General features: G+C 49.0%; 6 protein-coding genes across 6 annotated transcripts; 3 read left to right on the forward strand and 3 right to left on the reverse strand.

The window, feature by feature from the left end:
• Window positions 1-256: 256 nt before the first annotated feature.
• Window positions 257-8,911, reverse strand: Pmar_PMAR022528 (histidyl-tRNA synthetase, putative; the record flags this gene model as incomplete). The annotated part of the gene is made up of 38 exons (XM_002782155.1): window positions 257-312; window positions 407-492; window positions 556-625; window positions 834-973; window positions 1,133-1,214; window positions 1,353-1,471; window positions 1,539-1,632; window positions 1,683-1,785; window positions 1,950-2,034; window positions 2,117-2,241; window positions 3,511-3,572; window positions 3,617-3,735; window positions 3,939-4,006; window positions 4,060-4,142; window positions 4,193-4,459; window positions 4,506-4,614; window positions 4,667-4,754; window positions 4,828-4,954; window positions 5,016-5,104; window positions 5,167-5,308; window positions 5,359-5,485; window positions 5,557-5,652; window positions 5,809-5,852; window positions 5,901-6,006; window positions 6,060-6,145; window positions 6,201-6,295; window positions 6,342-6,427; window positions 6,592-6,724; window positions 6,789-6,897; window positions 6,961-7,051; window positions 7,162-7,226; window positions 7,429-7,483; window positions 7,566-7,689; window positions 7,738-7,842; window positions 8,254-8,335; window positions 8,378-8,525; window positions 8,729-8,813; window positions 8,859-8,911. The coding sequence occupies 38 exons, from the start codon at window positions 8,909-8,911 to the stop codon at window positions 257-259; spliced, it is 3,804 nt and encodes a 1,267-aa protein (XP_002782201.1).
• Window positions 8,912-9,510: 599 nt separating this feature from the next.
• On the forward strand, window positions 9,511-11,318 carry Pmar_PMAR022529 (hypothetical protein; the record flags this gene model as incomplete). Its single annotated transcript, XM_002782156.1, has 5 exons — window positions 9,511-9,654; window positions 10,233-10,336; window positions 10,381-10,554; window positions 11,036-11,244; window positions 11,269-11,318. 5 exons carry the CDS (start codon window positions 9,511-9,513, stop codon window positions 11,316-11,318), a joined length of 681 nt encoding a protein of 226 aa, XP_002782202.1.
• Window positions 11,319-11,526: 208 nt separating this feature from the next.
• On the forward strand, window positions 11,527-12,563 carry Pmar_PMAR022531 (hypothetical protein; the record flags this gene model as incomplete). The annotated part of the gene is made up of 6 exons (XM_002782157.1): window positions 11,527-11,615; window positions 11,669-11,720; window positions 11,798-11,913; window positions 12,151-12,278; window positions 12,322-12,404; window positions 12,453-12,563. 6 exons carry the CDS (start codon window positions 11,527-11,529, stop codon window positions 12,561-12,563), a joined length of 579 nt encoding a protein of 192 aa, XP_002782203.1.
• A 977-nt stretch (window positions 12,564-13,540) lies between these two features.
• Pmar_PMAR022532 (hypothetical protein) lies at window positions 13,541-14,648 on the reverse strand. The gene is made up of 4 exons (XM_002782158.1): window positions 14,402-14,648; window positions 14,133-14,313; window positions 14,018-14,091; window positions 13,541-13,974 (listed from the first exon to the last, which is right to left on the reverse strand). Exons 1-4 carry the CDS (start codon window positions 14,622-14,624, stop codon window positions 13,889-13,891), a joined length of 564 nt encoding a protein of 187 aa, XP_002782204.1. The 5' UTR covers window positions 14,625-14,648; the 3' UTR covers window positions 13,541-13,888.
• Window positions 14,649-15,220: 572 nt separating this feature from the next.
• Pmar_PMAR022533 (conserved hypothetical protein) lies at window positions 15,221-17,075 on the reverse strand (the record flags this gene model as incomplete). Its single annotated transcript, XM_002782159.1, has 10 exons — window positions 16,898-17,075; window positions 16,805-16,851; window positions 16,674-16,757; window positions 16,460-16,623; window positions 16,326-16,413; window positions 16,033-16,106; window positions 15,853-15,983; window positions 15,659-15,803; window positions 15,339-15,443; window positions 15,221-15,292 (listed from the first exon to the last, which is right to left on the reverse strand). Exons 1-10 carry the CDS (start codon window positions 17,050-17,052, stop codon window positions 15,221-15,223), a joined length of 1,065 nt encoding a protein of 354 aa, XP_002782205.1. The 5' UTR covers window positions 17,053-17,075.
• Window positions 17,076-22,251: 5,176 nt separating this feature from the next.
• On the forward strand, window positions 22,252-22,695 carry Pmar_PMAR022534 (hypothetical protein; the record flags this gene model as incomplete). Its single annotated transcript, XM_002782160.1, has 1 exon — window positions 22,252-22,695. The coding sequence occupies one exon, from the start codon at window positions 22,252-22,254 to the stop codon at window positions 22,693-22,695; it is 444 nt and encodes a 147-aa protein (XP_002782206.1).
• Window positions 22,696-22,926: the final 231 nt, after the last annotated feature.

Here is a 22,926-nt window from a genome sequence, read left to right on the forward strand (position 1 = left end):
TACTCATACGATGTTATCATGTCTTGAGATATCGCTGATGTGGATTTGGGTATGGAGAATTCGAAGAGACTCAGGCAATAGAGCAAATGATGAACTCGGGTCTCGCAAGAACCAGAATTCGCGGCGTGAATTTCACGCTGTACTGGATGTTCCGTTTGGAATGAAGTGCATCAGGAGAAGCCCTCAGTTGCTCTGGACAAAGTTTATTAGTAAATAGTTTTCGAGTGTACCGGATCGACAAGATGAACTCACTTCGTTACCTGAGACCGGCAGCCACTTGCAAGGCCTGACCGTACATCCCCTTGTAAGCCGCTACAACAAAGTCAACCCGATGGGGAATCTCGGGAAGGAGGCCGCGCTCTGGGACATTAGTAATTACCGAGCGCCACGGAGTGAAAACACCTACCTCGAAGGAGTTCATAGATTACGCAATCCCCAAATCCAAAACCAACGCATGGTATTTCCGATGGGGCTCCATACAGCGATAAAAGCCTGAGAGAACGATACAGAGACCGCCACCAAGGACATGAGGCCTAGTGAGAGCATGAGCCTCACCTATCGTAACGTCCTCCCCCAGCGATAGCACGAAGTTCACCCTTTCGATCGAACGCCTCCCAAACAATACCTAGCATCGGATCGTACACTCCCGATCCTTGTAATCTCACAAGCAGGTATGGAGTTATCCCTGCGAAGCTAGAACGCTGTTTTAAGAACATTACCAGTATGAGATTCGACAAATTTTTTCAATGAGAAAGGTTTTTGATGACGAAGACTGATGATGGGATAAGGTCCACTGCTATAATGACGAGCGTAGAGCCCCACGCTCCGGTTACCTGTGTAATATGCAAGGCCTCGGACAACTGATGCATCGAAAACAAGCCAGTCATCGATGCCGTAGTTCCGAGCGAGATCGAATAGTCCCTCCAAATCGGTCATTTCTGAAAGAGGATATACACCAAGTGAACTTCGTTCACTCCAAGAAGGAGGGTGCGGCAAGCTGATGGTAGCTAGATTGAAACGGATTATATATAACGGAGCTCCTCACATGAGCGGGCCGTTCATCTGGAGCCATTCAGAACGGCTCATCGACAAATGCAAGAGCCGCTATTGAAGACAACTCGATGCCACTCACCTCTCACCTCGAGTGCAGTTTTCATCGGCAAGCTTCTTGAATTCCTCGATTGAAGCAGCAGAAACAACGCCCACTACACGCTCTGATAACAGTGAGCGTATAACTCCGATGTCGAGTACCAGTAGCTCACCTGCCACGGAAATCTGAAGATTCATATCTCCAATCAGCTTCGTCACTACCTGTACGTCAAGAAAGAGACACACTTACCATAATTTCAAACGCACCTCCTCCCGTCCAATTTTGTCTATTTTGTCGATGACGACGCAGACCTTAGCGAATTCATCGGCACCGACACCAGAGGCCTTCAAGACAGACTGTAGAATAGCCCGAGAGTTCACCCTGAGGAGACATGATACAACTCGTGTATTACTTACCTTGATGATCAAGGGCTTCGGAGAGTTCTTACTTGATACCAACATCTGCACTGGTGAGGCCAACCCTTTTGAAAAAACCAACCATCGTCGCCAGGAGCTCGAGCTCAGCAGTAATATCAGAGATGCCTGTAGTAGGGAGGAAGTCAGGCGAAGATTCGGATAGGAAGGAACCTCACCGACGATATCGCAGTTCCACTGATAATGCTCACGCTTCCGACCACGCTGAGTTGTCTCGAATCTCCAACATTGTGGTATAGAGAACCACTTTAGAGGGAGGACCTGACGAACACAGAAGAGACTCGTAGCAGAATTCCGAAGTAGCTAACTTCGCTCACCGCTGAGCAGCAGCAGGAGCTCAATCACAACTTAGTTAGAATCAAGCCCCGCGTTACCTCAGCCATCTGTGCCGCCGCATTATGGCTTCCCTCAGCGCTCATCCTGACCCTTGACAAGACCATCCTCGCCAAAGTCGGCGTCATCTCGGGACGTAGTGTCACGTGATGATCCTCCTTGTCGACAAAGTTGTACCTACGAAAAGAGGGATGACTTCTCTGGAAACGAGCGTGACAAGCCTCCTGATAACTGAAGAGAACTCCCGGTTCCGCATTACATTTGTTCGACGATCTCCTCCCCAGCTTTTCTCTTATATAGATGCTCGTTCTCCAAGACGGGGGCATCGTACTCCGAAAATCCATGTTGAGCAGATACGGCACGCCACTGGCTGAACAGCCAGTCCTGAAGACAATGGTATGTCAAATTCCAGAGACAGTCACTGCCCTCCCACTATATAGCTCTCATGGAGTTTCAAATTCAATGCTTTCGAGAGTTTAGAGGTTGATCATCACACGGTTCTGAACGGATGAAAGTGCCACTGCAGAACTAGGTTATATGAGACCCATATTTCGAGTGCACAATTTCTCTGCTATTGCAGAGTCTGCAATAGTCTGACACCACGGCTCGGGGAATCTCACTGCGGGATGAGTATCAGCGACTCCACTATCGTCATATTATGACGATAATCACAGGATCACACCGGATCGTACAGCAGTAGCATGGCCCTGTGGTGCCGATAAGTCAGTCGTGGACTCCACGGGGATGGTGACGATATGATATCGTCGATATCGTCAAGCTCACGAGGCTCAACAAGAGCCACGAGTCTGTCCACTTTTTTTGACAATCCCAACGCTCCCTCCAGATTCATTAAACCCGTAATGGGTATTTCAGTAAAAGTGAGACCAACAGGGGCATCAACACCGATACCAGCGCCCCCAACAGTGGAGGCTCCACTGAAACAGGCCGAGCTGCCTCGTTGAGGGAAGCCTCTGAACCCTGTTATTGACAGGATTTTATATTGACAAGCGAATGAGCACCTACAACAAGTGCAAGTGATTCAATGAGCAGGGCAATCCCTCTATCAAGCTCGGAGCAGGGTCTAACTCGCCGCTGCTCTTCGTTCTATGGAAACACGATAACCTATCGAGCCACGTGCGAGTCGCACGGTGCGACCAAATACTTGGAAAGACGATCCATAGTCTGACTTGGATTTCAGCTCGACGATTGTAGTTCGATTCGGATTTCTCCGGCTCATCCAAGTTATGCTTTTTCAACGCCAAGCACCATTGCAACAGGGGAGGATCGACGCCCACAGATTAAATTCACTGCCGATGATAACACATCATCGTGGGCCGGGATCCCTATCAGACACCATGACTACTGTGCATAGCTCTTGAATTGGTCACATCCAACCTCATCATCGACATGTCGACAAAACCCCACTGAAGAGGTGCTTACTCCAGGTAGGGCAATACAGGAGACAAGCGAAAACAATGCTAGAGAATATTGGGAACATCAACCAGCATGTTGATCAGTCCTCAACCTGTAACTTGTTGGCTACGTTGGAGAGAAGCTAGAGTTGAGATCCAACCTTTCTTAGCATGCTATTCCCCATCAGCATCACCGAACGAAGCACCGAAAGACGAGACTTCAGTCGCCAATGAACCTCACCCGAATGCGCATATCGTCCGGGAAGAAGTCTCGGGTACCACTAGGCGGCACGAAGGAGATATCTATGGAGTAAGATGCACCAAGAATACCCCAGCGAATGACTCACTCCGATCTAGTTGCGTCCCCCGTCCTCTCTTGGCAGCACCTACCGCAAGTACTCCAGCTTTCCTCTTGATCGAACCCACAGCAGGAGTCTTCAAGGGCATGCACAGTAATACATGGACACTGCGAAACATCGCCCTGCTTAGGAACTGCTACACTGTTCCCTATCGCGACGACTACGCAACACTTCAATTCGGTACTGAACGTTCGTCGCCGCGAGTAGAAATATACAAGAGACTCCTCATCCCATCCCAGGCGGTGGCGCGTGAAGATTCCCCATCATTCCAGGTGGAGGTGCATGGAGACTTCCCTTTCCTCCTCCATACCTCCCTGAACTCTCCGCTGCAGCGATCTCAGACTCGACACGCACTTGGTCCTTCGGGATGAATAAACGCTAAGAAATGTACCGCTCTGGGTATCGAACTCGAGACCTCTCAAACAAGCTACCTTATTGACTTTCGCTTCTAGCTGAACGTAGACCTTAGTATCCGTGACATCAATGACGTTGGCACGCTGGCTCTTGTAAATACCTGATCTCATCCTATCGCCCCGCGACAAGCCTGTGATAAGAGCACGTCACCTTTGATAATGAGTATCCTCTTCCCGACAAGTCTCGAATCTCCTTTTCCTCCCTTCCCACCACCATGGTGACCTCCTTTACCCCCACTGCCCTTCTCATGGTGACCCCAAGATGACGAAGACCCTCCAGAATTCCACCCCCAACTTTTGTTGTTGCCACCACCCCACTGCGAACCCCAACTGCCGCCTCCAGATGACTGATGATGATGCTGATCATGACCGGATCCCACTTGTGGCGCCAAATCATCCGGCCTGACACCGCCCCGTCCTGAAATGATACTAGCGGCGTCGTCTCACTAGGTCAACAACTCTACCCTTCCCTTTGCCTCCTTTCCCTTTACCGGTAAAGGCGCGGTTGGCAACGAGCTCCACTTGGTGTCCTGTGATAGCTACTATACCCCCGTCCTCAAGACGATCATTAACCTACAAACACTATAATCGATCAATCGGGCGCGCGCAACTTGATAGTCCTCACCTTGACCCATGCAACATTGTTCATAATGTGCTTCACCTGGGCCCCTTTGCCCGCTAATGGATGAGGTGCAAGGATCTTCAAAAGAGCCCTGAAGACCAAGAAAATCTCGCTTTAAAAATGCGCGCACAGAGGATCGATCCCACGCCCAACTCGGAACCTACCCTGGCTTGAACGGATTGTTATTAACATCCATTAGGAACACCACGTTGGAGTCTCGATGTCGGCCCAAGCTTCCCACAGGAACATTCCGAGGTCTATTGTCGTTTCCAATGATCTTAGCCGTCGTACCTGCGTAATCCAGTAAGTACATCTCCAAGTCGTGACGACAACATAAACCCTCAGGACCTACCACTAGCTGCTATGCTGACTATGACCCCAACTCCGGAGGAGCCGCTCACATTGAGAGTGACTAAGTCACCAACCTTGTATTGGCCAATCCTGAGACAACAACGATGTACTTCTACTAATCAGCTGCTATCAATGAGCTAAGAGATACTCACTTCTCGATTCCCTTGGAGACATCCGATGTCAACTTCAAGTTAGAACTCTGACACTTCACTTCTCGAGGCTCGTTATCAGTGAGGATAGTCGCCACCGAGCCATCCAGCTTAATAACAGTACCAGTGTCACCAGCTGATGCTCCTGAGACAAAACTATGGACAACAAGATGACATACGGACACTTCCTCCTACCATCAAGGATCTTGACGTGATCGCCCATGTCAAAATGTTTGCTAAGATCCTTGATAGCTACGGTCACTTGAGCCCGTCCATGTCCTGGATCCACATTCACACGTCTTCGATCAGTATCAATAGTTACCTGAGAACAACAGCGGAGCGAAATGTTTTCCATCATAAGACTCCATCCCCTGAGGGGATTCCCCTCCCTACCACTCTCCCTCGGAGATTCTTCATATCGCCACCATTAACCACAACCGAGTCTCCAACCGACAACGCAGCTGCTGCACGACTACCCGATGCCTCCGACTGAAACCAACAAGGGCTAGGGAAAGGGAATCACTCCATAAAGTTCCTAGGTACACGACTACTATCTCAGTGGATGTACTGTAGCAATGTCCTAGTAATACTAGGATCACTTCGAACAGTTAGGGATGCGAGTTACTCGCCCACGTTCGTTCCTACCATGGACGCAGCCGCAGCAGCTAATAAAGCTTGCCCTTCTCCGCCTGAAGAAGGAGTACATGATTTGCGGGAAAGTTGGTATGGGAAATTACCTGCCGCTGCACTTCCCAAGAACTCGGATATTTCAGTGATACTCGGTTGAACATCATCACCAGTAAGAAGAGCGTTGCGCTTAAATCGGCGATAGAGATACCCGTCCTGCCCGAATTATTCATACCACTCTTCCGTCAACTCTCACATGAACGACCCACCTTATATCTCTCGTTCCTATACTGATCAAATACCTCATTAGGATTAGTCGCCGTGCGGTATCTCACTCGCTCTACCGCGCCTTGTCCTGACCCCAAAATCTTCGCTGTGCGCCGAGAATCTTTCCCTATCTCTCAAGCTACCTCCCCTATTCTCAGCCTCGATCGGATCGAAGAAACTCGCGTGGGGTCGGGGCTTCTTAGTAGTCCTCCGACCGAATAAGGCCGAATGAGCCTCCCTGCCAACGATATGAAAATTGCGAGTAGTTATGCTGCTGCTACTACCTCGGATCCTCTTCATAGTTGATCCTAGGCCGAATCTTGACCTCAACGTCCATGTCGAAACATTCAACTACTTGAGCGAGATCATTCTGATAGAAAAAAGGGATAAATACAAAACGCCACACAGAAACGAATTTCTCCAATTTCGTTCACCACTACCAAAACCGACACAATTTTTTCTCCCAAACTTTATACGGTTGGGCGTGAATAAAACCGTACCGCCGACCACGCGATCGACATGCAGGGTTATTACACTATAAATAGGATGCCTTTTAATCCTGACCCACTCCCCCATCTTCAGTGGCACAAAGCGCCCTTTAGCTGCTTCCTGTGCAGAGCGGAAGACTCCAAGCATCTCTGTGGCCGGTACCACCTTCACAGAGTTACTAACAGAGAATTATCAATGTAGTCTAGTGACAGACACTGTAAGAGCTGTTGCCGTTGACCTACGTGTTAATCTGCCGTATGCCGGTTACGAACCTCTTGATATGGTTAACACTCTTGCCTTCTATGTAGATATAGCCCTTCAAACTATCACTTGCAAAAGCTGATAGTATACCTGAAAAAAACATAATCGATCACGTGATCGATTTGGTAACGCATTGCCCCCTCCCGTTTCTACCCGTCTTGACGCCCTTCTTTCGAAACTGCTCATACTTCGTACTAAGGCGTGTGATGATTTCCCTCTCGTGGCCGATATCAAAGCACTTTACCTGAAAACACAAATAAACATAAACTTTTCGAAATTTTCAAAACTTTCCGGTCAAAATTATATATATTCCCATTTAATCATAATCCCTGATAGATGCCATTCCCATCATACCAAGAACAACTTCGAATCCGATGGCTCCGGCAGAGGGCCCGCCTCAGGTAGCTCGCCCAACGAATCTACCAAGAGGCAACATCGCTTCAACAACATCCGTCCTCCTCCTCATCCTACCATATCCCCCTTCATCAGCTGATGAATACATCGGCTCAGACGCTGGGGGCGGCGAAGGCGATGATGTTACGCTGATACCATAATTCCTTCACATCTCAACAGCACTACCCCCCTACCCCTCAGCCCTTCTATGCCTCTCAGCTCTCTTACGCTCCCTCTTCTCCCCATCAGATGGGGACGGTGAACTCACTGCCGCTCCCGAGCGCTGAAAAAAGAAGCTTCCCCCACGACAAAACCTCTACCCAAATGCGACAAAACATTTCATACCACATTTCCGCCACATCTACCTGCTGTTCCCTCTTCTTAGCAGCCCTCCTCTCCTCAAGTCGCTTCCTACCCCCGCTCCCCTCCTTCCTCTGTCTACTAGGGTGCACCATCTTAGCAGCCGCTGCAGCAGCTGCTGCTTGTCGCCTAATACAAGTCACTACTTCCTAATACCGCCTTGGTCTCCAACCCCACCTGGCCTCTATCTCTCGTCTTTGCTCTCCGACCTCCCGCCTCTGTTCATGTTCAGCAGCAGCATGCTCAGCTTGCTGCTCCTCATTCTTCGCACGCTCCTCCCATCTGCCACAACATGCACCAGTGTTTGAGAAATATATGTTCGCTTTCCTCAGCTTAGCTCAGGAGCTAACATACGAATTCGGGTAGAGCGCAAAGGAAAAACCAACAAGATTTTGCCAAAAAAATTCCCTCACAATTTTCACATGGTGAACATGGCCACTTCATGGTCATGTAGTTGACCATGTACATATAATGCGAACACAACCCGTTAAGCATATCTATTTTCGAGAATACGACAACCAACCATCTGGGCACCATGAGGAGAGTGGCGGTACGCAATACGGAACACTCCTAAACCAGTTCATATTGATATCATGTTGATAGTACTCAAAGTTGACTTCCAAACTTTCAAAAATTGAAGGCGTCGTCGAAGATACTACTTTGCATAACGTATGACACTGTATGGATGCTCACCTCTGAATAAGGTCTCCAAACCTCTTCTGTCCCCGATTAGGTCGACTAGCCCAGTCATCCTGTTGATGAGCCGCTGCCCGACCTACCACATATCATACTATCAACAACCTCAGAATACCTCCACCTTTGGACGGCCTTGACTCCTCCTCGAATTCCTCCTCATCAGAGTCCTCCTCCCCAGCCTCCAAGTCGAGGAATTTATACGCTTTTGGTTTCTTCTTCGGCCGAGAGTTGTTGTCACCAGAGCCCTCTTTCCGTTTCCGCTCAGCTGCCTATGGAGAACCAGAGGAAATTCACACATGGTATAAAGCCGGTCATGGGAATCGACCCCACGACCTTCATCATGGTAGACGGCTCAAATGACGATTATGCTAATAGTGCTCACCGACATCCCCAACGGCTTATAAAAGATACAAACTTCCGCTTGACTGCATCAAGCCCATGAGCACACACCCCTGCCTCTCCCGAGTACTACCTTAGCAGCCGCTGCCTTCCTGCGCCTCTCAGTGGGAGAGGAGTCCACACTGGAGGCATCAGAGCCGCTAGACACCAAGGAGTCGCTAACACACTCATTGGAAGCATAGTCAGTGCCCTATTACTACTACCTTCCGCTGTCACTGCCCGACTCGCTTCGATCGTCCTCCTCTTCTCTAGCCATTACGAAGAAATCTAATAGCAACTCCTACGTGGTGATGTACTGTAACCCAACACGGGTGGATCGTATGGTAACACATGTCTGCTGAGGTCTTGCTACACTCATACGCTGAAACCGGAAGTTTATAAACGTTTACTCTGAGAGAATCCTGCCGACTGACGTGGATGGGTTTAACGATGTCAGTTCATCTACGACCATCGAGATAGGAGCCTGGGAGGTAGGCCAAAACCGGACATGATTTGAATCAAGTATAGTAGAACCTATGGATACCCCCTACAAGAACGGAGCGACCCATACTCGATATCGTTCAAGACCAACAGACACCCCCTGAATGTGGCCATCTCAATAGAGAGCTTCTGCGTGGGTACCTGTTTCCCGGCATAACTAGTCTGGTAGCATATCGCCCTCCACCTGTGATGGCGAGAAGGCTCAACTAGGGCCCTCCCCCAACAACAGAGAGAGTCTTCACTCAGAAAAAAACAGTGTTTCTAAAACACTTAAAGAGCGTTGAGGAATTCCATGATCGTGTAAGAGAGCAAGACTGATCGTTCGCTCGCCTCCTATTGACCGTCTCCCACCTCTCCTCCTCCTCCTCCTACAACATGGATTTCGACCGTGCTGGCAACGATCTGCGTATCAGACATGAGAGGTCCATCGAGGCCGCTCATAAGGAGCATGGATTCGAACTGGACCTCTCGTCGTACGTCCTCGGGCATGATCTGCAGTATCTAGGAGTCAATGGGAAGGTAGTGACAGCCTTACAACCGGCAATACACTGATTTCATGGTACCCTATTATAACGATAATTCACTAGCTCCAGCGGCAGGTAGAGTGCGCTGGCTTTCTCACGGTAGCCAGCGCACTCTACCGTGGATGCCCTCTTTTTGGGGAGATATCTCAACGCTATGCTTTAGACCGCATTTGAACCCAATTCGATAATCATAAGCTCGTGAGTTCGTCTCTTTTGAGCGCTGCTTTCTCCCTCGGGCTGCAAGGAACCGCTAGAGTTAACTAATTTGCAGTGCAGAAACTTCTGGTGTAACGTGATTGTCACTCAGGTCTACTATGGTAAGCCATACGCTAACGATTCGTCCAACATGCAGGCCGTGATGAACGCGCCAGGGTATTGGAGTCGAGTATACTATCGGGGTAGCACCAGAGACGCCTCTATGACTGAGTAATTGATGAGTGGCCAGTGGTCATCGGAGGTGTCAGTTTAGGTGTGGAAAATCGGATAAGTCGCAGAGTGGAGACGCTTCGAGCAGTAGGAAGTATGGCTGTAACTCTGTAAGGCATTCGTTCTTGAGCAGCTGATGATTCCGAGGGCTACAGCCGTATCAAGACCAATATGAAGGACTTCGTACAAAGCCACAACAAGCCTGCTTTGGTGTGGGCACCGGCCAGCTCGAAACATGTTGGGGAACGAATGTAGTCGGGGGAAGCCGGATGGGTTACATCTGGGGCGTTATTAGACCACAAGTCGACAACGGAAGGCTAACCTTTCATAACACACTCAGCCACAGCAAAGTTACCACCTTCAATGATAAGGGCAACGATCTCGGCGCTCCGGGTTTGATTTCGTCGAAGACTTGTGTAGACCTCTTTGCGGGTGGTCATGGTGGAAGGTACAGCCAAGAAAGCCACAGGTAGTAGTGGGACCTCGTACTGATGCTGTGGTATCGTATGGTTCATATCGTAGAATTGGGATGAATAGTAGATGGAAAGGGGACACTGTTTGTGCGCAGGTCACGTCCATCGGAAGTTGCACACATCTCGAGCCTTTACTATCGCCGAGATCGAGATCTCATCAAGCCGCTTAGTAGTGATTGAGGAAGGTGTTGCACTGTAGTACCATTAGAAAGCATATTTGATCAACTTGCCCGTCTAGCTCAGTCGGTAGAGCGCAAGGCTCTTAACCTTGTGGTCGTGGGTTCGAGCCCCACGGTGGGTGTTTTATTCATCTTAATGGTCGTTTGCCGCGCTGACCACATGCTTCGCTCCTGTGCTTGCTGTCTAATCATAAATACGACTTGTACGGCGTTGTAACCGGTTCGGATTAGCTCCAGTCTTAAAACCACTAAAATCTACTCCAGGGCCATAATGGGATTTTGGCGTTGTTCTCCGCAGTCCATACGGAGTTATCTCTCATAGCCATTACTTCCAAACCACTATGATTATTTCACAATTGTCTCGCCCCCTGACTTTACTCGTTACAGTATCGTCAGCGGCTGCGTATTATAACGAAGTTGATGTAAGAAGCTCGAATGACCCCGGGCAGCTGTCGAAGTTCGTGAAGCACGAAGTCAGCGTCCCACAGAACAGCGCCGTCGCCCCAAGTGAGTCAGTGCGGATTGCTGTAGGTGATACTCTAAGTCAGGTCCCGTCGAATCCGATGGTCTTGGACCTCTAACCGTGGGTATGGCGCCGAACCTAGCTCGGGAATATCCAGAAGGGACGTTTAAGAATCAGGGAGAGTCACCTAAGTTTACTGTCAGTGACATGCTTGGTAAGTACTACGTCTGTGTCGTCCTTGGGAGATGCCTCGATGAAGTGTGGCTTGAATGGCTCATTACTACCGTACCTCAGGCGTTACTCTTCCATACAGTTCAAGCCGTATAATGGCTACCCAACTGGGAGCTGCTCCTGCAAGTCAATACGGCATGACCTTGGAACAGTGTGCTCGTAAAGTCGAGCGAACCGTTGGCGAGTGAGATCCCGGGTTAGATCCTCAGGAGATACCTTTTGCTCCTATCATCTCAGGTTTGACTCGTTCAAAGAGGGCGTCGGCAGGCTGCATTCGCGGGTGCTGCAGGTAAGGTCCGCATTAGAATCGTCCTCTTCCATTGAACTCCACACGTCTCTTTTGGTTGGTCAAGAGTCATCCTTTAGTCGGAGGAAGCTCTGAAGAAAATTGAGTCTAAAACTGGGAAGTACTCCTCCCGTGAAGCCAACTACGCCGCTGAGCTCACTAAGCTCTTTTCTCTCGAGCAAGAGGTGAAGACCAGGTGAGACATGTTACATATCATATGCTGGTCACTAGCAGTAGCGAAAGTCCACTAAGTTCGCTGATAATCTTTTGATACTGTTTTTCGTGATCACACGTGCGCATGCGTGCTGCAGAAGATTTTTTCAGAGCTGGGATGCTGGGCAAGTGGATGGCGGATGAGAAAGTTGTGAGAGACCAATTATCGAAAGTGTAACATAATTTTGTGGCGCGCGGTAGTTTAGATCAACGCTTTCAGGTATCGTGATCTCGATACGAAGTCTCTAATGCAGTCGGATAAACTGCTGAGCATGAGTAGTATCCTTCGTGCTGCGCTGAGTAAGATGCAAGCAATACACGACCATGTCAGCCAAGTTATCACCTCGGGTATGAGCTCGCTGACCGGAGCTCGAGAGAATCATCGTTTCAGTGGGCCAAGCGGAATCGAGCATGTATCAATGGGCATACAATGTGACCAGCAAAGTGAATTACCACACGACGCAGATAGTCACTGTAGGGAAGACGACGATCTAGCTGGGATACAGTCACGGGTTTGCTCAGTTGGCTCAGAATTTGGAGTTCCGAATTACACAGTCGAAGGGTATGGAGACTGAGGCACGGAGATTGATGGCATTGTATCAGAAGCGTAATCAGTTAGCATCGTTGTTCTAGACCCCATGGTCGCGGGTTCGATTCCGGCCATGTGCACTTTTTCAGTTGCAGACAAGTTTGGTACACATAACGATCTATCAGCCGTTGCTCGATCGATCCTCAAAGTGGACCGCAATAAACTCCAAAGTACAGTTGTTGGCCGTTGATCTCAAGCCACATTTTTCGAAGGTACGACAGTCTCCGAGGCCGTTCATGATCCATCGTCATTGACCAGTAAAGATGTTACTAGTGGCATCAGAGTGTAGCTATCGCATGAGGATGGTGTCACCACTACGGTTTGGTTGTGTTCACATTGCCTAGTATCATCAACCGTTCGATACCACTAATAACTCACGACCATGATCTAGTCAATGGTATGCAAGGCAGATTACGGTCCTTTCGATATCCTTTCAACATTAACAACCCGACGATGGCTTTCAGCTGCCGTGTGCAGTAGAGACCTCGTTCTGAGTAGATGATACACTACAAGTGGATCCCGCCTTGATCTTCGGCGGCAGGCCAGTGCACAACAGGGAACTCAACTACTACTACTACTGCTGCTGTTACATCGTTGATAACACCGACCTTTCCCTATATGGGTTCCGTTGCATGTTAGTGTTGACTTGGCATACCAAACAGCGGAGGGCCGGCTATCACCTACACTTCTTAAAACAGTCTACCAGACCTAACTCTACTGGTCATCTACTTACGTGATAGGAGTAAAAACTCTGCACCAATACTCGGGAGCTGATTTTTTCGAGCTGTTGCTGAATCTCACACAACGACGGTGCTGCAAACCTCACGAGCGCGTGCTACTAGGAATGACAGGTGTCCAAGTCGATTCCAACCATGTCTTGAAACACCTGCATTTCTGGTCCCACTCAACATATTAAAACTTGCTAGTTTTTATTATCATCGTGTCGCTCTAGATCTTCGCATATAAGAGTACTAACGAAGAACTCAATAGCAGTAGGAGAGAATAGAAAGATTGTTATGATCGAGGAACTATGGAACATTGAGTGATGATGATAATGATGATGAAATGTTGGCGATTCTCACCAAGTACATCGAACAGTATTAATACTATCCGCGATACTCCACGCGGACATTGCATAGAAAACCGAGACAACTCGTCTCAGAAAAAGGTTACCATCATGACAGTCTAAGAAGGCCTTCAGAACAGTTATGAGAAGTACAGAAATTTGTATGAGTATAAACTGCAGTCTTGATGGTAGTAACATCGCGATCAATTTACAGAGTGGTAGCTCAGCAACTCTCTAGTCTACGAGCGTGTACAAATAGTGATGATTTAGAAATAACGCCTATAATGTTCATCGTCATCAGTTCTAATGCACATCATCATTGACGCTGCGGTCTTGACTGGAAACTAGATTTTGTAGCTCAGCAAAAAGAGCATCAGAGATCTCGGGGTCTGATAGTAACACCATTATGAACCTCACGCATATCAACCTTACCATGCATCGCCGGATCCGACCCAGCCCTCGGGCGTGGGGATTCTCCCACAGACGCCAGCAGGCTTGGGAGGCAACTAATAGAAAAATCGACTAAGTTGGGACTTGAGAACCCTACTTGAAACTGGCGCTTTGAGCCAGGCCTCCAATACTGTGATGCGATGATGCTGTATCGTAATTCGGGAAGGCTGTGGTCGCTTGGACGGAGGGATCTTCACTGTACAACTCCGCTAGATCCCCAAACTCTGCATACTCCGCTTCTTCCTCAGCACTTAGTGGCTCCGCTTGATTCGATAAGCCTAAGGAGCATCTTATAATTGGGTTATCAACTTGATCAACAATTGATCTGATTATTGTCTCGTTGGTGGACCCGACAAAAGCTACTACCCAGTAGGGATCCAACAGTGCAAAGGGCCGGACTGGAGGCGAACGCCTTCATAAGGCTGCTGGTGTTGGCTATATCATCGTCGCTGAGGTGTGCGTGTTCTGGTATGCTCATACTGGAGACATGCTTGAGACCCGCGCCGCTGAGGATAGCCGCCGAGGACTTAATGTTAGGCAGAGGGGCAGCAACGTCCCTGGACTCGGTAGTGGTGGTTCCCGTGGCCATGTCTGAGAGACTGCTAGACGATGGGTAGTCCTTTATTGAGTATGTGTCCGCCTCAGGAGTCTGCACCCTAATGGATAAACAGGCGTGTTAACATACAAGCAACCCGGGTTCAAATCTCCCCAGCGACAGTATATACACTTACGGAGCATGCAAATTGACTTGGCGATCAGAGCCTGTCCGAACCATCGATGCATTGCTGCTTTCCAGAGCCTATATCAAAGCGATGATCAACATGGACGGAGATGGACTAATATTCAACCTACCTCCGAACCGGGTATGTCAACTGCACTCGCCGACGCATGCTGTTGGTCTTGTAGTCCCTCCCCTCGCTGCTGCTGGTCATAGCATTGCTGATCCTGAATACTTTAGTTGACGCAGGTTCGATCCCCACACCCTCCACTTCTACCTCAGGGGATATATTCTCTTGTTGCTGTTGTCGCTGTATTTGTGGCATCATCTGTTGACGTTGCCACTGCTGTGCAGCTAAGGCCGCTGCCGCTTGTTGCTGTACCAGCATAGCTTGCTGCTGCTGAGCTGAATACGAAATGTACCTGTCCACTGCTACAATGAGGAACCTCGACCCCCGCATGCCCATACTACATCTGCTGCATTGCAGCCTGTTGATGTAGCGACCTTGCAGCTATCAAACTCAGGTTCTGCAGCTGAGCCTATCACAAAAGGAACTCCTCAGTCACCTCTTCCACCACTACTCACCGGCGTAGGTTCGAAAGCGCCCGCGATGGACGCAACAGCGGCAGTAGCAGCAGTAGCGGCTGCAGCTGCAATAGCCCATTGCTGTTGCTGTTGAGCAGCATATGCCTGAGGGAGATAACCATACGAGGGGGCACAGGGAAGCATGCAGGAACCTATAACCTTTCCGGAGAGACTTCACTTCGATTTTTCCACATGTTTAGGAAAACATTCTTCAATGAGTTCTCATGTAAATGCCCCCACACTAGTGACATTTTCCCCATTGTTATCGAACCACGGGGAAAGCCAGCTGGGTCCCTGAGAGAGCACCGACTTAGTATTACCGTAGGATCCTGTGTCGGCCTCTGCTGCATCGCTGCTGCCTGAGCTGCTGCTGCCAACGAACCAGAGAGGACCGAGGCGAATTGATTCTGTTGGTACTTCAGGACCTCAGCCGGGCTTATGGCGATTTCGGGAGGAGGCGTGAAACTGAGAAGGCATCCTTCCCTTCGCGAGACAGTTAAGTTCATGTCAGTACACATTTCGCTGAAGCCCTTGAGGAACAGATCGATTGTTGGTATCAGAAGTACGCGGTCGCTGCATCACAGATACGGAGGTTACATTGTCTAGCCCTGGAGGAGTCGCCGAGCGGGAGGACACTTCTTTTTCCTGAACGTCATATTCTCAACTTCGGAAAATAAATTGGTAATAGTAATACCTCTACCAACGATGGACTCTGCAAAGGCGTACTGCCAGGCGTGATTGAGATATTTTCTGGACCAGAGGGAGCACCTGAAATGACCTCCTGTAGGAAGTATTGGAACATATGTTCGGTTTCCTCGGACGAGTCTAGGAGATTCTTCACTAACTATAGGAGTTTACATACAAATTCGGGTAGAAGTGTAGAGAAACTAACGATAATTCCCTCAATTTTCCTCAGAATTTCCGCGAAAGTCTAATACGCACGTAGTTGACCATGTACATATTTTCCCACGCCTCCAGCTATCTTACTCGGACGTTGTAGCTCCTCCTCACCGTGAGCGAAGCGACACTTATCCCCCATATCGCATTTGCCTTTTTGCCACCAACTGCACAAGACCTGTACATGAACACTCAAGTCAAGTCCCCTGTAATTGAGAGCGTACAGTTTTAAAGAGACCAGGCGTAGCCTTGAGATCTTCTGTGGAATGAGCGAATTGGCAGTCCTCTGCTCTATAGGGACATCTCCCCTCCAAATTGGCCTGGCACATTCTGGTTTTCCGCAGGTCCGGTCTGACTTGGATCTGACTATAGTCGTGGGCGTATGTGCCTGTGGGAAATCCCCTTCGACAGAGTAAGCGTTGATGGAATTACTATTACATTTATCCCCATAAAGACAGCAACCACGTAGGAAATGTTTACACAGTTTTGTCCGTAGAAACTGTTTTCGAACTCCAGGAGCGACTACGAGGCAGATTAAGGCATCACTATCATTGGTTCCCCATTGTTACCAGACATATCTCCACGACTGTTGGTTGACGAGGTCGGTGTGAGGGCCCTGAATTGAATGGCGAATTTCAAGTGGAAGTATGAATGATTTCTACGTAGTGTTCCCCGATGCAGTAGTGTGTTTACTGCCGCCATGACTATGATGACCACCATGCTGTTGTTGTTGATGAGGAGCCTCTGGATAGTGTACACCAACAGGCAAGGGGGCTCCCGATGACGTGACGACGTTATTCATATCCCGAGAATTCATTTAGTATATAAACTAGCTAGAGCAGTGTGGGAAAATATGCTCATGGTCAACTACATGTGTCAGTAACAATTATGAAAATTCTGAGGAAATTCCAAGAAATTCTTATTGATTTCTGTATATTTCTACCTCAATTCGTATATGAACTACTATATTCAGTGATGAAACTCCTAAGCTCAGCTGAGGAAAGTGAACACATATTCCAGCACTGAGCGAGCTAGCGTCCTCCAAGTCGATGTAAAGTTCGTCGAAAGAATTCACGACCCTCGCACGAACCACAAAAACTATGCAGTAGTAGCTAGAGGTATTTCGAGGGAAATAAGGCGGAGCATCGTCCGTTTTCGACAACCTCGACAAACTGTTGAAAACAACTTTAGCTAATAAGAACGACAAGTTGTCTGAACTGCCGCTCTGCAGCGAAATATGCGACTTTCGACAAATACTGTCGAAATCTAAACGGTCAGAAGTTGTCGAATATTCTCGACAACGTTGGCGAAAGTATGCTACAACTTGCTATGTGTAAAATTTGCACTGTAAATATGGACAACTTAATTACGACAATCATTGTCGAAGCCGATAAACGAGCTTGATATCGACAGCTAAGTGTCGAAATAACAAGTAATCTCAAATTCGACAAGATGTCGATAACACGTTCGTTTCTGGTGAATCCTAAAAAGCCCGCAGTTGACTAAAAACGGTTACTTTCTCGCTTGCCTTGACGCACGCTTCGGACGCTCAGTGTGGATTTCCTAAATGTGAAACCCCTGATCTGCGAGTTCGGGAGTGGTCGAAAACCACAACGCGGAACCCGTAAACTGGGTCCATGACTTTTTGCTTTCGGCAACTGCAAGGCAAACCTGTTATACCACACGGCAAACCGTTCGGGTTAGCCAGGCATTGTGGTAAAGACTTGTCTTCATCATTGGTAAGCTTGATGAACAGGCTGGCGTAGTAGTCGGCATACTCGGCCTTGTCGTTATCCACATTTAAATATTTGCAGAGTGCTTCTCGGCACGTCACTGGCGATGGTAAACCTTGCTCCCAACGCTGTGGGATCGCTGGGCGTGCCGTTATTGGCAACCACGTCGCGTAACATGCCATGGAGGTCGAAGGCTACGATGCACTGGGAGAAGATACGCAGAACGGGGCAAGAGGGGTTCAACCCACCACAACTTGTGGAACCACTCCACGTCCACGCGGCCAACTCCCAGATCGAGCAAAGTGGCATTGAGACCGGAACCGTCTTGAAAAATCTCGTGGGTAGGACGAACCAGCGCAACAGCACTTTCCCCGACTCTTCGTAGGTGCTCGATGAGAGAGTCGCCGTCTGACAGGTCGGTTCTCGTCGCTGACTCGGCGATTTGGGCAACGGAGTTAACAGCGGCCAAGGCAACAAGCAGGCGACGACGTTTCTTGGACGATCCTGCTTTACGGCGAGCAGAGAGTGCTTCGGCAGATCGCTTACCGGGCATCACTTGAACAAGAAACTAACAGAATTTCTGAACGAGACAGGACAGGCACACAGTGGCCGCAACCTGCGGCCTGCAAGTCCTAGAGCGAGAGGAGAGGAACGCGGCACACAAAGTCGCTGGAGACAAAAACATAAAACGCTGACCACTTATCACATTGACTGGGTATCCAGTCTAAAAGGTGTAAAAGCCAAGCTACGTCTGTAGCCTGCAAGTACGTTGGAGAAAGAGGCATCACTTAACTGGTGAGGCTGTTGCCTCCTTTCAAATCGGGCAGCTTTCTAGGGTTACTGTGGGGTCTACTAGAGTTACTAGAGTTACCCTTGCCCTTACCGGTTGGTCGAGTAGGTGGGCCGTTAGAGCCACCCCTCGAGAATTTCTGCCTGCTGCTCGAATGAGGAGAACCATCGGCAACATCTGGTCCTTAACGACGTCGACCACGTATATTCTGAGGGTTGGATGTTCTCCTCAACGACTCTAATCTAACAGCGGCGGCAGCCTCCATAACAATGGGGCCGTAGAGGAGGGGGTCGATCAGTAGATCGGTGAAGAGCCGTTGGCCACTACGTACGAGGCCATCTTATCTCACCCTGAAACACCGGTCAGGTTCTAAAGCAGTGCATGAAGTGACGCAGCCCGAGGCGTGCTGGAGTCGGGGAACTCGCGATGTCCGCAGTTGGCGGGGCAAGCAACTGATCAGACATGGAGACGCTGTCGACGCCACCGATGATCTTATGCTCCTGGACGGTTAGGACCGCGTACGACCAAAGAAAGTAGGCGCGAACGAAGCGATCAGCCCAGTATCTGCTTCTGTCGTCATTAGACGAAGGCGAAAGTCCGAGACCCAAGCCGGCCTAGATCAGAGCTGGATCACCGGATAGAGAGAGAGCTAATTCAGCTTCACGACTCGTGAAGTTCACGGTTGGTCGTGCCAGCCGCCGATGACATGTTCGAGACCAGAGTCGAGTTAAAATCGACGTAGATGGCAAGGCCGCCACGGCAAATCTCATCAAGTAGGCGTTGACCGGGAATGAACGGAATACCACCGAGTGAGTCCTTGACTCGAGCTAAGGCAGCAGAGTAAGAGGTCCGCGGAGGCGGAGTAAATCTTTTTGCATAAGATGCTGACGCGGAGACGGCGTATTGCAACTGAGCACCAGACTCGCGGCGAGCGGCGTCTAGGGTCGCAGTTGCTAAGGGGGTCTTATCCACCAAAGCTTCCGGCAAGGGGGAGGTAGAGAAGGGCGCCAGGATCCTTGGACAGAGATCGGGCGAGGTTTTGACATTCTCAAGGAGCATGAGTGTTGCAATGCCGTTCTCGACCAGGCTAATGGTCAAAGTCTCAACGAGGGTAGTGTCAGGACAAACGGCGGAGAGTACTGCGGCGGATCGCCGAGTATAGCTCGTGTTCTTAGTAGAGGCTGGCACACTCTGGACATGTTCGTATGAAACGGGCAAGTTCTCGACCGCCCAGCGCTGGGAGGTCCGCACTATCCCGAAGTGGGCAGGCACTCTCCGTCCAGGTTTCACGTATGGAAAAACTGCGGTGCGGGTTTTCCTCCGCTGGGATGAGGGCCCCGAAGCTGTGCTGTCGATGTCCTCTAGTTTGGGGTTGGCGATGCCCACTGAAGGGCGATTATAGAACTTGGCAATGGACCATTGCCAATGGGCGTACCCGACTTGAGTAGACTGAGGATTAGCAAATTTGTCACTGGCGTTTGATGGTGACAGGATGCAGTAGTCCGCCCCATGGCATCCCCCGGATCCGTGGGGTTAAGAGGCAACAGTCTACGGCAGTACCCTCAGAGTGTCGCTCTCCTTCCCTTTCTCTGTTCGGCAGGTTATAGACTATACCTCTAGAGTCTAGACCGTTATTGACTTTATCGACTATCACTTATAGTCGATAAACGGCTCACCTATGGCTCATAATATAAGCCTCATATAACCTACCGCGTCTAACGTGTACAATTTAGTTTCCACTCGAAAAAAGTGTGGATTTCATACGGCCCATCGGCTATACTAACTCAACTCGTGTTGTAAATCAGACAGTTAAAAGTACAAGTTCGGGAGTCATAAAGTTACTACGGAAAGTTAGCGGGGAGACTGTTGACTCTTCCTATATCTTCCGGATACCGAAATAAACTGATTTCGTTACGCTCTAGTTGTGCCAATATTATCAATCTCTGCCTCTCCTTCATCGAAGCACGATGTGATGATATAGAGAGCTGTAAATGTAAGGGTTAAGACTCCGAGCATCCAGACATAGCCTACACTTGTAGTTAATGATTAACTGAATTTCATCGCAATTTCTCGCGTAGACAAGCGCATCGATAATCGATGTAAGCCGATGAAGCAATTTTCTTCTTTCCCTAGGTCGGGAAATGTCTGACGATGATGACGCCATCGGCTCAATGGTTAGCATCTTTACCTGATCAACATCATCTGAACCATTGTTAGACATGGAAGAGCACCAACTCCCAAGTTGTCAATCACTGGCAGCCAATAGCGTAAGGGTTGCGCGCTTTTCCTCTTCCCATACTCCCGTATCGATGGTTTTTACTCATCAAGATTCAGAGCTGCAGACGAGCTTGTCAGAGGCTCTGAATCAGAGCGAGACGCATATTGCATCAGAAGTTCTGGTAAAGTAGTTGCCTGGTTTTGTCGGAAAATCACTGATTCCTCGTGCGGTGCATCGACGATGAATGGCGAGCGATGAGTGATATGACTCAGAAATATATTACGAAACATCTATAAAGAGGAATCGTCTGTGCAGAGGCAGCTTCAATTTTGCGAGTTGGGGCTAGCATAAGTTATGCTGAGTTCTCCGTACAATCCACTCGAAACTAAGCTTTCACTGCCTAAGAAAATCTCAGTGCCGGTCTGACCGGCCCGGTCACTAAGTGACATCAGTCAAACGCAAAAGTAGTGTGGTTGGGGAACTCAGCTGGTGGACTACTGTTGATAGCTGCCCCCCTTCCCCCCCTTCCCAATGTTGGGCGGACATTAGGATATTGCGAGACTTAATGCTTTGATCCAACATTGGAAGGGGGGTAGGGGGGCCGACTCGGTGAGTAAAGAGTTTTGATTTTGCCTGATGTTTTCCTCACAGCACAACGTGCAGCACAACTTGTGCTGCACAAGTTGTGCTTGCATAGTTTACGTAATACGTCTACGTACTACGTAGAACATATGAAGATGCGACGCATCTGATGCGTTGAATAAAGGTCTTACGGCTCGGCCTAACCTTCTAGAAGGTTTACACGATGATGAAAAGCGGGTCAAAGGCCCGTGTGTAGGCTCTGGCAGGTGCCTCACGCGGGAGTGCACACGTTGGGACCGGTGGCCACGCACTCAAAAGCGCGCGTGATTCACACGTACTGAAACGAGTTGAGAGTTATGCTTGCGCTATGTTGTGAGGATGAACATCCTCAATAATGGATCCCTCAAGATTGTATCTCAAGAATAATTCTTGAGATACAATCGAAGCGACCTTGCGCCAAGGACCGTGAGGCCGAGGTCGAAGAGTGCTCTTATACAAACCTCCGTGAGAGGGTGGACTTTGCGCTTTATAGACGCAGGTACCTTGGCTGAGATTCCTGACCGTTCTCCACTGCCGGTTCCTGCCTGAAATTGTGAGCTTGTGGGAGAACTAAACCTTTGCAAGGCAAGCGTGCTACTTTCGCTGAGAACTAGGCTCGCCCTCTAGGAGTATCTCTCTTCGTTAATCTCTCACATGAACATTCGACCCTTCCCGATGAAGTTGCTAGTTGTGGTGATGTTTGGATGTGTCGACGCGGCTATCCCCAACAAGACTGACTTCAGTACAATCTTCGGGTCCAAGCCAATATCATGTTTCCAAGTGACATTCAGTGAATACCATCTGCCCGAGGTCAGAGTGAGTCTCTTCGCTGAGTGCCCTGATGGAGACGTGATGGAGCTCCAGCTGAAGGTTATCCAGAATCCAGACAATGTTTTTACCGTGGATACCGCGGATGCTAAGACCAAGGCGCATTATGACGAATTCATCAACCTAAGTAAACCAAGGTGTTATGATATTGTCAAGATGCAAGAGGGAGACATGAAAAAGATTACCTACAGAGTGCTCAAAGGATTCGAAGTTGTCGAGACGTCTATTGGAGGAATCCAAAGGCAGCTCACGCCTGGCAGGTGTATCTAGAAGATATACCCGACCAAGGACGGGACTACTACTCTTTGTGGTTTTTTCACACATCACTTCACTGGTGCCTCTCTACTTCACGTGTAGTTGGGTCGGATAGAAGATAGAATTATTCTATCAGGTATTTTATTAGAATACCAACAGTATACTTTGATTTGCGTTAGGCACTCGAGAGAATTTTTTTCGATAGGAAACGGGTATTGGATATGCGAGCAACATACCGATTAACGT

This window comes from Perkinsus marinus, assembly GCF_000006405.1.
Source record: "Perkinsus marinus ATCC 50983 genomic scaffold scf_1104296939976, whole genome shotgun sequence".
NCBI classification, from domain to species: Eukaryota; Perkinsozoa; order Perkinsida; family Perkinsidae; genus Perkinsus; species Perkinsus marinus.